General features: G+C 39.3%; 1 protein-coding gene across 5 annotated transcripts in view; it reads right to left on the reverse strand.

Moving 5' to 3' along the window:
* Positions 1-14,576, reverse strand: part of afap1 (actin filament associated protein 1) — a 154,823-nt gene that overhangs the window by 15,278 nt on the left and 124,969 nt on the right. For 4 of the 5 annotated variants that reach the window (XM_028475013.1, XM_028475012.1, XM_028475011.1 and 1 more), the window contains exons 9-13: positions 10,421-10,573; positions 8,613-8,824; positions 6,625-6,770; positions 3,388-3,502; positions 159-389 (exon numbers count right to left, since the gene is read on the reverse strand). In XM_028475013.1, the coding sequence (XP_028330814.1) occupies positions 159-389; positions 3,388-3,502; positions 6,625-6,770; positions 8,613-8,824; positions 10,421-10,573 (857 nt within the window). The remainder of the gene's footprint in view (positions 1-158; positions 390-3,387; positions 3,503-6,624; positions 6,771-8,612; positions 8,825-10,420; positions 10,574-14,576) is intronic. The other variant, XM_028475015.1, reaches the window with a different exon arrangement.

Here is a 14,576-nt window from a genome sequence, read left to right on the forward strand (position 1 = left end):
CCAAATTTTTGACCCCCTTCTCTTAAAGTTACATGGTTTTCATAACACTTTAAAAAAAAACATATGCATATACAGGAACTCACTCAAACTGTATTAGTGACTGTTATTAATGTGGTAAGTGTGCAGGGAGAGGAAAGTGTTAAAGAGCAGAGAGTCACCTCAGCAGGACCTTTAGCTTTAGCATCAGCAGTGAGGAACTTAGAGGAGATTTTAGAAGCAGGCGCTTTGTAGTGACCAGGAGGAGAAGGAGAGGAGCATTTCTTAGGGGGATAGCGCTCAACCAGCTTGGGCGTAGGCATATTTTCATAGAGGTCAGCAGCCTCATTGTGTGCGTTGGCTTTCAGCTGGCGCCCTCCCGTGCTGGGAGAGGAGTAGTGCACCTCGGGCTCCTTAGGGTTAGAGCAGAGCATGCATAGGTAGGCAGAGGGAAGAGCAAGGCGGTGGGGAAAGAAAGATATTAAATAATAGAGGGGGTTGTAATTTAAATGCAAAGGAAAATGTCAAAATGCAGAAGAAGAAATAATAGGAGAATGTTAGTAGCATACATCTATACAGTATATCTACAGTATAACCTGCAAAATGAAGACATTCAGGTTAACTGATGACATCACGTAATGTCACGCTTGTGTTGGTTTAAAACGCTTCTGAAAAGAAAATGTAGTATTATTATAAATCAAGTTGTTGCATAGCTTAAAACACACATGGCCAACTGGCGGCCCGGGGGCCACATGCGGCCCTAGGTCTAATTTCATGTGACCTCCGAAGTAAATGTACAAAATGACAGAAAAATACACAAAGCAAGAATACAATGAAAAATACATGGAATTACTACTAAAAAAATGAACTAAACAAACAAAATCACTCAAACAAATAAAAACAACAAACATGCAGAACGACAGAAAAACACACAAAATCACTATAAAAACTATTTGTTCTTTCCTGATGATGCTTAGATTGGTCATTATTCTAAATGCTGACATGAATGTTGATAATATGGACTTTTATTAAAATAAACACATTTTTGTGGCCCCCGCTGCGATAGAAGTTGCCCACCTTAGGCTTAATAGATATACCCACTAACTCTGTTTACCCATCCTTTTGTTTGTTTCTTTAATTCACTGACATTCATTCATTAAAAGGACAATTCCCTTGATCAGAGGCCACAGAACTTGAGGTCATCTTTTTTGACACAGATATATAAAATAATATTGTGGATTGGCTTTCGGATTGAGCACTTGTTTATTAATTATTACCTGTGCCTCACAGCAAGAACGGTCTGATTTTTCCCTTCAAGTATTACACAGACATAATAGGACTGTTTCCCCTCTTCCAGACCGAAGACAGCAAACGTCAGATTATTTCATGTATGAAAAGATTATCCTGTGTTCTGAGGTGTGTTAAGAGTGAATTTGTTCTGATAATCAGCTTGAAAACCAGCTGAGGCGACAATCGTAGGGCCCTATAAAACCTATTTTATTTTTTTTTCTCCAAATTTCGTGTTTTCCACAATAATGTTAAACAAATGAATGCAAGGATGCATCCCTTGTTCCACCACTGGAGGCAAGAATATTTTACAATATTAGAAGCTATCAATTTATCATTAACCTATGATGTTTAAGACTCTACAATCCCTGGCATTGATGGTCTCGTCCACAACAACACAACTTTCATCAGATCTGATGAGATGTTGCTCAAAAGCTCTGAGCAGGTGAAGCTGATTAAAGCTGCTCCTGTTTTCAAGAAGCGCCCTGGAGCGCTTGACGAGAAATGGGCGGAACTTCACAGACACATTAAAGTTAAGCAGGAACTGGTCGGCTCTGTATTTTGGAGTGAGTGATGAGTTGCATAGTTTTTTTTTGGCAGTTTAGGTGGTGTTTGAGATGGCTACTTTCACATGAAATGAAATGGCCAGGAAGGGAGGGAGGCGGGCGGTGCACCGGAATAAGAGGTCCCCGGAAACATTTCCCCCGTAAGAAACGTTCTTTGCTTCACGATGACAGCATTTCATCCACATTCTGTCAAGTTTTGTGTTCACGAGTGGATTCTGTTTTCATTGGTCGATTCCGTCCGCGGTTTGGAAATGATAGGGCCCTACAATCAGTAAATATTTATCTTCTTCAATATTTAAGACCAAAACTCTTCAAGTGTTAGTGAAAGGCCGACGCCTCAGACTCATGACACCGTGTTTCTGACGTGGAACTGAATGTAGCCAATCAAAAATTGAGCTGACTGAGATCGTAATTTCTAACGTTTTAAAAATTCCTACATTTCTAAAAGTTGAAAATTTCGATCCCTGCGTTTAACTGAGTTCAGTTTCAGTAAATATCTCAACCGTGGCGAACGGCTATAATATTAGATTTGTTTCCCAGACTTCACTGAGTAGAAGCTCCGACTTCAGGTGGCGTTCAAGCCACTTTTTCAAGTAGGAGGTTGGAAAATGTTTTAGTTTCTTGGAATGCCACATTAGATCACGTTGTTAGATCTTGTTTGATGTCAAGCCTGGAGGAAGACGGGTGTTGGGACACAATGGTTCTGTGTGTGTGTGTGTTGTGTTCAATAATCAGATCTCACACATGCCTGTTTTTTAATTTTCATGTGTGGGCTCTGTTAAAGATAAAGAAAATAATAAAAGAGGCCTGCTTTGGGTACGCAAGTTTCCTCCCACAGTCCAAAAACATGTACACTATCTTAGCAGGAGTCTCTAACATGACTGTAGGTGTGAATGGGTGTGGGAAGGTGTTTATTTGTCTCTACGTATTGGTCTACGACCTGATGGCCAATGTGGACAGGGATGGATGTAGGGCTTTGATCTTATTTAGGTGCATTTGTTTGAACATCAACATAAGGCTCACGCAAGGACAAGGACCTTTAAAATGAATCCTCAAATTTCAGAATCATATTTAAGTGTTACTGAATGATACTGTGTCACATGCAGAAATGTAAAGTAAATATATTCTAACATTTTTAATCTTCTGCCCTATGACACACCCATCTTTACCAAAGTTTTATTTAAATTCAAAATAAAATTTCAAAAGTCCAGAGCATTTGGATATACCTTGGAATTGGTATGCCTCAATATTTCAGTTGCAAAATTGTATAAAGCAACCAAAAGTAGGTAGGGTGCACCAGCATTTTGAAATCAAACATTAAAAGCCCTCATAATTGTTCTTATTCTAATTGTCTTGCTCTGCAGATAACTTGGCTGGAAGCTGACGTTGGTTACCCAAATGTTTCCCCGTGTTCTTCCTGAGAATTCTCTTTAAATCCTCAACATATGATGAAGTCCAATAAAACATAGACGATATAGAAAAGGTGTCAAGGTATCTGCTTTGACCAGAAAAACAACAAAGTTGCATTAAGTCGTACTGGTAAAATATGTTTCCTCACCATTCCATTTATAGGGACATCATCATAGTGCAGAGCCATCCCAGTGGGGCAGGAGTAGCCGTTGACGGGGTTGTCCAGGTATGGGTTGGGGGACACGGCTCGTTTACTGGTGAAGCTGAAGTGCAAATACCCACATTAATCATTAGATACTCTCTGATTTTTCCTGAAAATTAACATTTAATGGATCTTAAAGCTGATCGGGGCGAGAATTCTTTTTCCAGAGAAAGACATAGTGTAGGTCTCATAAATCAAAACATTATTTGCTCGATAACAAGATATAAAAGTTTGTTTTGATCTCCATCGTAAACAATTGGTTTGTTGACAATGTCAGAAAACGTTTGCCCATTGCATTGTGGGCTGTGGAGTCCCGTAAATGGATGCATAGAAGTGTTTTTACTTCATTGTTACTGTGATATCTTGTGTTTCTTTGTCAGACACTTGACATCATTTTTGTTCTAGTTTGTTCCTGGTATTCCCCGTGATATCACTTTACACCACAAGACATTTAATTTCGGCTGGATTTGGATCTTTCCGTGGAAGCCTCAAAATAAACATCTGTTATTGTTAAGTTGGAACTTTAGGTCGATGAAAACACAAGAGATGTGTTGTGAAGTCACTTTAGCAGAGCTCTCAGTAAAAATGAAGTTAAAACACTTCTATGCTTCCATCTACGGGAGTCCACATCCCACAATGCAATGCACAAAACTTTGACATGTCAATAAAACCAATTGTTTGCAATGCAGGTCAAAGCAAACTTTCAGGGGTGGACGTTACATGCACTGAACAAAAAAAAAAACGCAACACTTGTTTTTGTTCTGATTTTTCATGAGCTGAACTCAAAGATTTAAAACATTTTCTATAAACACAAAAGACCTATTTCTCACAAATATTGTTCACAAATCTGTCTAAATCTGTGTTAGTGAGCACTTCTCCTTTGCAGACAAAATCCATCCCACCTTCCAGGTGTGGCATATCAAGATGCTGATTAGACAGCATGAGTATTGCACAGGTGTGCCTAAGCCTGGCCACAATAAAAGGCCACTCTAAAAAGTTCAGTTTAATCACACAGCACAATGCCACAGATGCAATTAGCATGCTGACTGCAGGAATGTCCACCAGAGCTGTTGCCCGTGAATAGAATGTTCATTTCTCGACCATTAGTCGTCTCCAAAGGGATTTCAGAGAATTTGGCAGTACATCCAACCGGCCTCACAACAGCTGACCATGTGTAACCACACCAGCCCAGGACCACCACATCCAGCATGTTCACCTCCATGATCGTCTGAGACCAGCCACCCAGACAGCTGCTGCAACAATTGGTTTGCATAAACTGTCAGAAACCGTCTCAGAGAAACTCATCTGCATGCTTGTCGTCCTCATCAGGGTCTCAACCTGACTGCAGTTTGTCGTCGTAACCGACGTGAATGGGAAAATGCTCACATTCGATGGCGTCTGGCACGTTGGAGAGGTGTTCTCTTCATGGATGAATCCAGGTTTTCACTGTTCAGGGCAGATAGCAGACAGCGTGTGTGGCGTCGTGTGAGTGAGCGGTTTGCTGATGTCAACGTTGTGGATGGAGGGGCCCATGGTGGCGGTGGGGTTATGGTATGGGCAGGCATATGTTATGTACAACAAACATAGGTGCATTTTATTAATGGCATTTTGAATCCACAGAGATACTGTGACGAGATCCTGAGGCCCATTGTTGTGCCATTAATCCGCAACCATCACCTCATGTTGCAGCATGATAATGCACGGTCGACCATGGCTCAGGTGGTAGTGGGTCGTCTTCTGATCGAGAGGTTGGGGGTTCGATCCCAGTACCTGACTATGTGTCGAAGTGTCCTTGGGCAAGACACTGAACCCCAAGTTGCTCCCAGTGGTCGACTAGCGCCTTGCATGGCAGTCCTGTCCCACTGGTGTGTGAATGTGAGAGTGAATGAGCTGATATGTAAAGCGCTTTGAGACTGTTTCAGTGTGGTGATAAAGCTATATAAATCAAGTCCATTTACCATTTACGGTCCATGTTGCAAAGATCTGTACACAATTACTGGAAGCTGAAAACATCCCAGTTCTTGAATGGCCAGCATACACACCGGACATGTCACCCATTGAGCATGTTTAGGATGCTCTGGATCGGCGTATACAACAGCGTGTTACAGTCTCTGCCAAAATCCAGCAACTTCGCACAGCCATTGAAGAGGAGTGGACAACATTCCACAGGCCACAATCAACAACCTAATCAAGAAGTGCTCACTAGCACAGATTTAGACAGATTTGTGAACAATATGTGAGAGAAATAGGTCTTTAATGTATATAGAAAATGTTTTAGATCTGTTTTAGAAAAATCGGAGCGAAAACAAAAGTGTTGCGTTTATATTTTTGTTCAGTGTTTTTTCCTCAAGCAAACAATCTTCGCTATGGCTTTATCTCAGAAAGACTTTTCATCACAAGCAACTTCAACATAGGGCTGGGCGATATGGCCTTTTATAAATACCGCGATATTTTTAGGCCATGTCACGATACACGATATATATCTCGATATTTTGCATTACCCTTGAATTAACACTTTGATGCACAAAATCACACCAGTATGATGATTCTATATGTCTACATTAAAACATTCTTGATCATACTGCATTAATATATGCCAATTTTAAACTTTCATGCAAAAAAGGGGATATCACAACTAAGTCAAAGTTGACATAACTGTATTTATTAAACAGTGAGTGGCTCAAACATAAAATTGTCAACAGAAAGTGCACGTTCTGTGCAAAATTGTCACAGAGACATTTCAAAACAAGACATTAGTGCAGGATGCAACTCACATGGCATTTCAAAACACAAAATTAAAGTGCACTTTTTGTACATAATGCCACTACAATATTTTAAAACAAATAGTGCCCTTTTGTGCATGTTGTCATTAAGATGACATTTCAAAACAACACTAAATTTAAGTGCACGTTTTGTGCATAATGCCACTAAGATATTTAAAAAAAAAAAAAAAAAAAAAAAAAAGTCAGCGAGTTTAACGGTATGGTCATTTTCAACACCGCACAGACTACAAACTGCGATATATCGAGTATATTCGATATATCGCCCAGCCCTACTTCAACATATAGATGACAAACAATTCCACAAGTAAAGAAATGATCTTCCCGCTGTGGTGACAATGAGCAGTGAAAAACTTTGCAGTTTGGGTATTTAGATGGAAAAACCACAAGGGGTTCCACTCACCAAAATGACTGCTTGGCCAACTGGATGACGTTAGCTGTGGTCTCTACATCAATGTAGTCATAGTGTAGAGTGGCAGGGTCGGTGGTGGAGCCAGTCTCAGCCAATAAAACTCCCAACCAGCGGCCCATACTCTCTGAGGAGGAGGCCTGAAGGAAAGGAATGGGCAGCATCACAATGAGAAGCGATCATGGGCATTTAAAACAACCTTACCTCAGATTAACCTCAGTTATTCAAAGGGCCAAAACCAGATACACAGAACTGCTACGTTTGTACCTGGAGAGTAGTAATGAGTTGGCCAAAAATGTGCCAAGTTGACATGATGCGCTGTATTTGAGTATGATTATCAATTCATACTCAATACAAAAACGTTTCACATACAAACAAACGACTTATGAACTAAGACATAGTAAATGTGTTTATACAAGAAAGGGTAAAATCTAACATTGGAAAATACAGCTATCAATAGCTGGAATAACCTTGATGTAGAGACAAAACAAGCTACAAGCTTGACTAGCAACAAGGTGCCTTTCTAATCCTTCGTATGCTAAGAAAACTTTCTGAAGATATCAAGGTACTTCGAAAGAAGATTAACTTTTCTTTTGAACTGGAGGAACGCAAACAACGTCTGGGAATGAAATCCGCAGGGAACAAGGCCGACACGAACAATGATAGAGAGAAGGAGGAATAAAAAAAGACAACACTGACTACAGATAAGAATAAATCCTACACAAAAAAGGACAAAAAAAATAAAAAATGAAATGATATTGTGTTCAGAACAACCTAAGAATGCTTGACCAGAGAGACAAGCTTTGATGTAAATTTTCTGTGTTCAAAACAGGGGATGGGACTTAGATAAGCAAACTGCTTCTCTTGTCTCCTTTTTCGGCATGTACAAAAAAAAAAAAAAAAAAAAAAAAAATTGTAAATGTGAAAGTGAATGTAACCATGTTGAAAATACACTGAATAAATAAATAAATAAATAAAATATGATTGTCCATAAGTGGAAGAGAAGGAATAAAATGAATGGGGGGGCAGTTGCCGGCTGGCAATTGCTGCTGTCTGTGCGTGGACAAGATTATCAATATGTTAATGAAACCAGCACCAGGTTCTGTTTTGTTCATATATATATATATATATATATATATATATATATATATATATATATATAGTGGAAAATCTACTGGTGGAATAAGACTCATCTGCACTGAATGTTAATAGCTTAATATGGCACATTTCCACAATGCTTTACTAGCACAGCTCTACGAGACTAGCGTACTTTCCAGTCTTTAACAGGGACATTTATATTGATTGCCGCTCATGAAAATGATGATTTTCATTTAAAAATCCAGGACCGAGCAGGTAACAAAACGTAATGTAGGATGCAGTAGCGCACTGATTGGTCAGTATCAGCCATTGTTGTCTTCCAGGAATTATTTTTGATGGATGCTTTGGTCTTTTTATTAGTGTTTGGTGACACTGTCTTTAGCCTCCTATGGAAAACGTGTGATACATTAGTCCCTCCACTTCATCCTTTGTCTGTGTTGTGTTTAGAGGACTTGACTATGACATTCTATGGTAGAAAACCACCCATAAAATAGTAATAGTTTTCTTCCTTTGCTTTGCTCTTTCCTTGCTGCTCAAGTACTGTAGGTTGGGTTTTTCCTGTGTTCAGTGATTGATGCTGGGATGACTGACCTCATGACTTGGTTTCAGAGAGCAGAGAGGAAAATCTGCATCTTCAGAAGAGGTATACATTTGTGAGAATAGAAAATGAGAGCTAATGGAAAACGAACATGTACACAAATATCATGAAACGTACTGGTGGGGGAGATGCTTCTCTGCTTGAAAGGGAAACCAAAGGTAGGAGGAAAAAGATGGCGAGCAGTCTTTGGCTAGCATGTGTGTGTGTGTGTGTGTGTGTTTTCATTCAGCGAGTTGAGTTTTTACTCAACCATGAAGTGTCATAAAGCTCAAGGCTAACGACTCACCTCCAACACAGCCACCTCTTGGCCATTACGAAGCAAGCGGAAGGCAAAGGGGTGTTTTTGGTCCAGACCCGGGTTGACCTCACAGCCTCGGAGAGGCAGCGAAGCGATGTGGCTCTTCAGGTCATCACGGTCCTTGTGGAGTAGCAGCTGGTTGTCTTTCAGCCGACACCAACGTTCGCGCCAGCGGTTGTTGGAGAGCACATTCAGGTAGCCTGACAGTCGACACAAATACAGTCAACTTATCACACTGTCAAAAATACTCGTTTCCTCAAATATCTTAGTTTTCACCTAAAATGACTATATGTGGGTCATATATATTATTTTGATTAAAACCAGTGAGCTTATAAAATTGGGTAATGTTTTACAACTTTCCCAGCAGTCTTGAAGTCTCAAATTAGATTTTTAAAAAATGGAGGAAAATCGCTTTCAGATTTTGTTGATCATGACCAACTACATTCATTTTGTGTTAAAGTTACAAACTGGCATCCATCCTGCTGTTTTATGTTTCACAGAGTTTTACAATACTAAAACTTGAGAGTGACCTATTTTTGTCATTTCGTCATTGGAATAGCTTGCACATGTTAAGTGTTGTAGTGTGGGATGACGGTACACTGCAGTCTGCCACACCATGAGTCTGTTTAGATGACAAATGGATTCAGTAAAAATACTACATCATACAAGTACAAATACTTTGCAAAAAAGAAAAAAAAAAAAACAATCTTCAAGAACGCAGGCCATAAACCTGAAGTTTGTACATAAATTGGGGTTATATTGAACTAAAAAACGTAGTTGTAAGAAAAGGACAGGAGCTAACTGGCTGGTTCAGGTCTAACTATGTGGTAGAAGACCCTATGGGCTATCTATATATATTTACGGATCAATATATGTGTGAAATGTGGTTATATAGTTATGTTGCTCTTGTTTTTACAGGGGTTCTTAAATCTTTTTTTTCCATTTTTCTGTATATTTATTTCTGCTGTAACAACAACATTTCCCATTATCTTATCTTATAGGAACAAAAAGTGGCAAAAAGTGTGAAATCCATGAAGCAGTTTTCAAACATATTTAGAATATTTAGGAAACTAAAATGTAATTAGTCGAGGGGGTTCTATAGTGATTTTGTGGGTTTTTAAAAGTTTTGGTGCAGAAAATCATCAGTGTCAGAACCGTGACTTTCATACTTGCGTGTTTCGATTGGACGTTATTCCATGCAATTACATCTTATTACATCTTATTACGGGTTTGAGGTATGGTTGTGCGGGTTATGTGAAGGTGATGAGTCCCGTTGAAAAAACGTGTGTGTGCAATGCGTTCCTAGCAGTTCCACACAAATTCATGTCACACAGCACGGAAACATTTTGTTCAAAAACGGCAGAGATTTCGTGCCCTTCACTTGAGATCTTAGTAGATCATCCCTAAAGTGCCTCTCATCTGTGATTGTAGTTTCTGTTGTTCCTAAACACTTTATAGTCACTGAGAGTTTATACTTACTTCTGGAAGAAAGGGGCAGCTGGCCTAAGCTTTTATTTAGGTAATTTTATTTATGCAAGTTATTTCTTGTACAGTAAGTAAGTTTTTATTTGTTTAGCATGAATAAATGTTACCTTTTGTCTTAAGTTTGCCTTTGTGTGATTAGATATTTATTTAAAATGATCTTATACAAATTGTATTGTTTTGATGCCATAATTTGCCTTAGCACACAATGCATTCTATCAATTTTTGAATCGAGAATCGTTTGAATCGATTTTGAATCGAATCGTGACCCTAAGAATCGAAATCGAATCGTGAGACACTCCCTACTCTCTTACCACACGTGGGGACGTCTTCTTCAGCTGATGAAGTCTGCTCATCTGTGGATGGCTTCTTCTTGCCCAGCCCAATGATCTTGGTGATCTTCTTACCAGCTCCCTTTCCAACAGTCGCTGACTTCTGCTCTGACTTGGAGTTTTTCTTTCCTTTGCCTGAAAACAAGGAGGACAACCATCTTTATTCTCTAGAACTACAATTAAATATCTCTATTCTTAGATGTCAACAAACATAATACAAACATGGCTAACCTGTTTGTTTGTGGGAAAATACAAAATGATATAAATACAAAAGACAAAAATGTGCCTCAGTGTGGGCGTGTGTGTCTAAACGCAAGCCTGTCTACTCAGCTGCCAGACAGTGAGGCCAAAAGCAGCAGAGAGGGAAAGAATATAAAGCATTCTCCTTTGCTGATGTCATCCTTAATGTCTGGACAGGTCCTGGATGCACGTGTGCACACAGTTACACACAAGCACTGCACTGCACAAACACACGCACACGCACACACACACACCCTCTCAGCTTTACAGGATCAGACACCGATGCAGTCGACAGACTGTCTGTATTCAATTTTCCTTTGTGTTAATCAGCTTCTGTTTCCACATTTGTCTCTCTGACACAAAGTGACAGTGACCGCAGCGACCGCCACAATTAAAAAGAAAGCCATCTGCACCTCATTTCTTCATCTGCACACAGATGTAAAAGCCATTTGAATCTTTCTAATATGTAGGCACTATAATTATTTTCCTCTTTAGACAAGAAACGTCTGAGCAGGTACGTTTGATTCCAGGAAATCAGCGCTTTTTTTGTCACCAGCCTTGGAAAGAATGCAGCTGCTTACTCTGACAATGTTGGATCTGTGTGGTCGCCAAGCCAGCAGAAGAAGCCTGATGCTTCGATAAAATTCTATCGAGGAACTTAAACAAGTAGCACTAACGTAGTATTTATTTGAAAAGAGTATTTCCTTATTCAGCAGGATAAACCTACCTTCCATATAGGGTTGCAATGGGGCGGAAAATATCTGCTAAATTTCCACAGGAACTTAAGGAAATTCTGGGATTTTGGGAACATTCAAAAATATAAACTTTTCATGGGAATTATTTACTGGAATTAACTGGAGATCATATCCAAACATAAAAATTAGCATCCCTTTAAAACAATACAACTGAGTAAGAGCGCAAACCTCCGCCAAGCGCCAAATATCCTGTCAGATATTGGGCGTCATCTGGATCAGTGATCCTGATCATGATAACATGGAAGCACACCTTACAGTAGGTCCAAATGAATAGGCACCCCCATTTTTTTTTTTTTTAATTACAATGAAATGGGCAATTCAGATACGGAATATCATAAAGTTCGGTCAATTACGAACCGAGAATCAAATTTCTGAAATTTCGTCAATGATGAGAGATAGGGATTTTTCCAGAGTCACTATATTGATCCGGATCCGCCTCCAAAAAGTAATGGAATCTTCTGTGGTGTAAGGTCCATCTTTGGGTAAACTTTTGTCAAAATCAATTCACCGGTAGTACTTTTGACTTAAATCTGCATTTTGTAAAATTGTGAGAAGCTCCACACTCCCCCCTCCCCTCCTGAACGAAACTTACGCAAACGCGCACACCGTGAAACTTACCAACTTTTTTTTTATTTTTATTAAAGACGAGTGACAAATGTAGGAATGTTATCTTGTGTTATTGGAGAGTTTTCTGATGTTTTAGAGACATTTAGAGTCACTCGCTGCTGTGAGGACAGTAAGAGGCTCACAGCCACAGCCGCTCCTCACACCAGATCAGCGCAGACACACTCCACATCCAGACTGCAAATGAATTGCATCTGTTCTCTCCACCTTAGATAATGTTTCTCTTAGCTTTACAAGCTATTTATCCCATCTGTTACCACTCTCTCTCTCCGACTCGCTATGTGTGGTAGACTGCGCACGCACTGAAAGCTGATTGCGTGCTGTCCCCCACACACCGAGTCAGTTAAGTCTGTTAATCCTGAGCACGTCTGAGCCTTTAGACTGTTTCTTCTCCACCTCGGCCTTCCTTATTCCTCTTGCTTTGCCGTGTAACTGCTGTGTCAAAACTTTCACTACTCTCAGATCATGAATGCTGATAGACTTTTGACGAGCAGCTCGAGCAGCCAATAGCAATGCTTAAAACAGCTCAAGGGATCACACTGTTGGTAGAAAGATCTCTGATTGGCTGAAGTCCAGCGTCACGCTCCTGTATTTCTAAAGCTCATTTACAGCGCAAGGAGAAGGAGAAGAGATTCGCTGTCCACTCAGAACACTTTGGATTTCAAAATGCTTGAAGATGACTATGGATTTTTGACCAAATGATGCAAAAAAAAAACTTACATACTGCAGCTTTAATCCTGCTAACAGATAAACATATAAATTAATTAAAAGCTGGTGAAAATATTACCTCCTTGACAGATGTTAAAACATAACATATTAACTTGGCTTGCAAAGCAAACCTTTCTTGGGACTTAATGGGAAATTTCCCAAATTGAAGGTTGCCTCTTGATACGAGATGTTAAACATAGTTGATCAGCATCGGTTATTTAAAATTTACTCCCAATTTCCCATTGATTCTAATAAATATTTCTCATGAAAAGTTTATATATTTAAATAGTCCCAAAATTCCAGGAAATGATCACTTAGCAACCCTACTTTCATGTAGCAGAAATGGTTTAGGAATGGGTAAAATAAAACAACAACCCATTTCATTTTTCCAATCCAGCATCTAGAAACCAGTCCCATTTCACAACTTCCAGGTCCTGTGCAGTCAATGCTTCCACAGGACCTACATAGTATTAGTCAGGCAATGAAAATGTTTAAGCTGATGATCCGGACATTAGTGTCTGTCTCAGTAACAGGTCATTTAGGACGGCAGATGTCTGCTTGGTCACCCATGGAGAAGTCATCACCAGTTTTAATCCTGGAGCTGACTCAGTTTCACCATCCTTCTGTAGTTTCACACAGAAGACATGGAATGACATGACTCTAGGCCTCTGTCGCAGCTGCTGTAGCCCTGAAGAAAAAATCCACTGTTGAAACATTCCTTTTCTGCACAATAACATGGAATATCCTTATCTTTAATACATGGATTATCTAAATAATTTAAATGAGTCTCTTGCGTGCACTACGCCCCTGTTTGTGTTTCAGTTTCTCTTGTTACCTGTGTGCTGATCTGATGTTGACGTTAACAGTTGTTAGTTAATAAAATCGGTGCCTACCACTAAAACAAACCTAAATATGTCATTTATTTGAGAAAAAAATTAGGTTTTCACAGTTGGGAAGGACTTGGTTGAGAAAATGCATTCTCCAAGCCGTTTTCTTCTCATTCTTTTTTATTTCCGGTAGCGAGCCACCTCTCCAAGCTGTTGAAAACGCGCACCAGTGTCATTTGACGTCACCATCAGCGTCATTTGACTTCACGTCCGCAGAACTGCGTTGGAAATTTACGCCCAGAACAGCAGTACAAAATGTATCATGCAATCTTTTCAAGGCAAGAGGTAGAAATACGTGTGAACTCATTCTCTTTGGTTTAGAGCGCTTCATCATCAATTAACATTATAAAAACTTAAAATTAATGTTAATTTTTTCTCAAATCCTGCCCTATGCTCCTTTAAGAAACATGCTGCTTGCGGAAAATATGTTTTTAAATCCATGCTGGAAAAAATAAAAAACAATGTAAACAGAGGCAAAACCCAAAGACGTAAATCTAAGCTTCAGATGCAAATAATTGACCTAGTATAAGAGAAGTATAATGAGAAATCTCAGAGGAATAATACTGGCTGAACTAAAATAGGAACTAAACTCATTCATTTAAACTGGTATTTATCATTTTAATTTTGCTTAATGACATCGACTGCTACGGTGAAACACAAAGGCCGTTCATTATAACGTGATAGACATAAATGTTAACCATTCTCAGGAACTGAAATATTCCATGTTAGCAATACACTGATTAGGCATAAAAATAAAAAAACTTACCAAACTGAGGCATGCATCGCCTGCCCCCAACCCCAAAAATAAAATAAAAATAAAAATACAGAAATCTCTGAACGTATGCTGTGGTACAGACATGGGTTAAAATGTACTCACAAAATGGCAAAAAAATAAATAATACCCCAAATGACTCCAAAAACCCC

Source organism: Gouania willdenowi, chromosome 18, assembly GCF_900634775.1.
Source record: "Gouania willdenowi chromosome 18, fGouWil2.1, whole genome shotgun sequence".
NCBI classification, from domain to species: Eukaryota; Metazoa; Chordata; class Actinopteri; order Blenniiformes; family Gobiesocidae; genus Gouania; species Gouania willdenowi.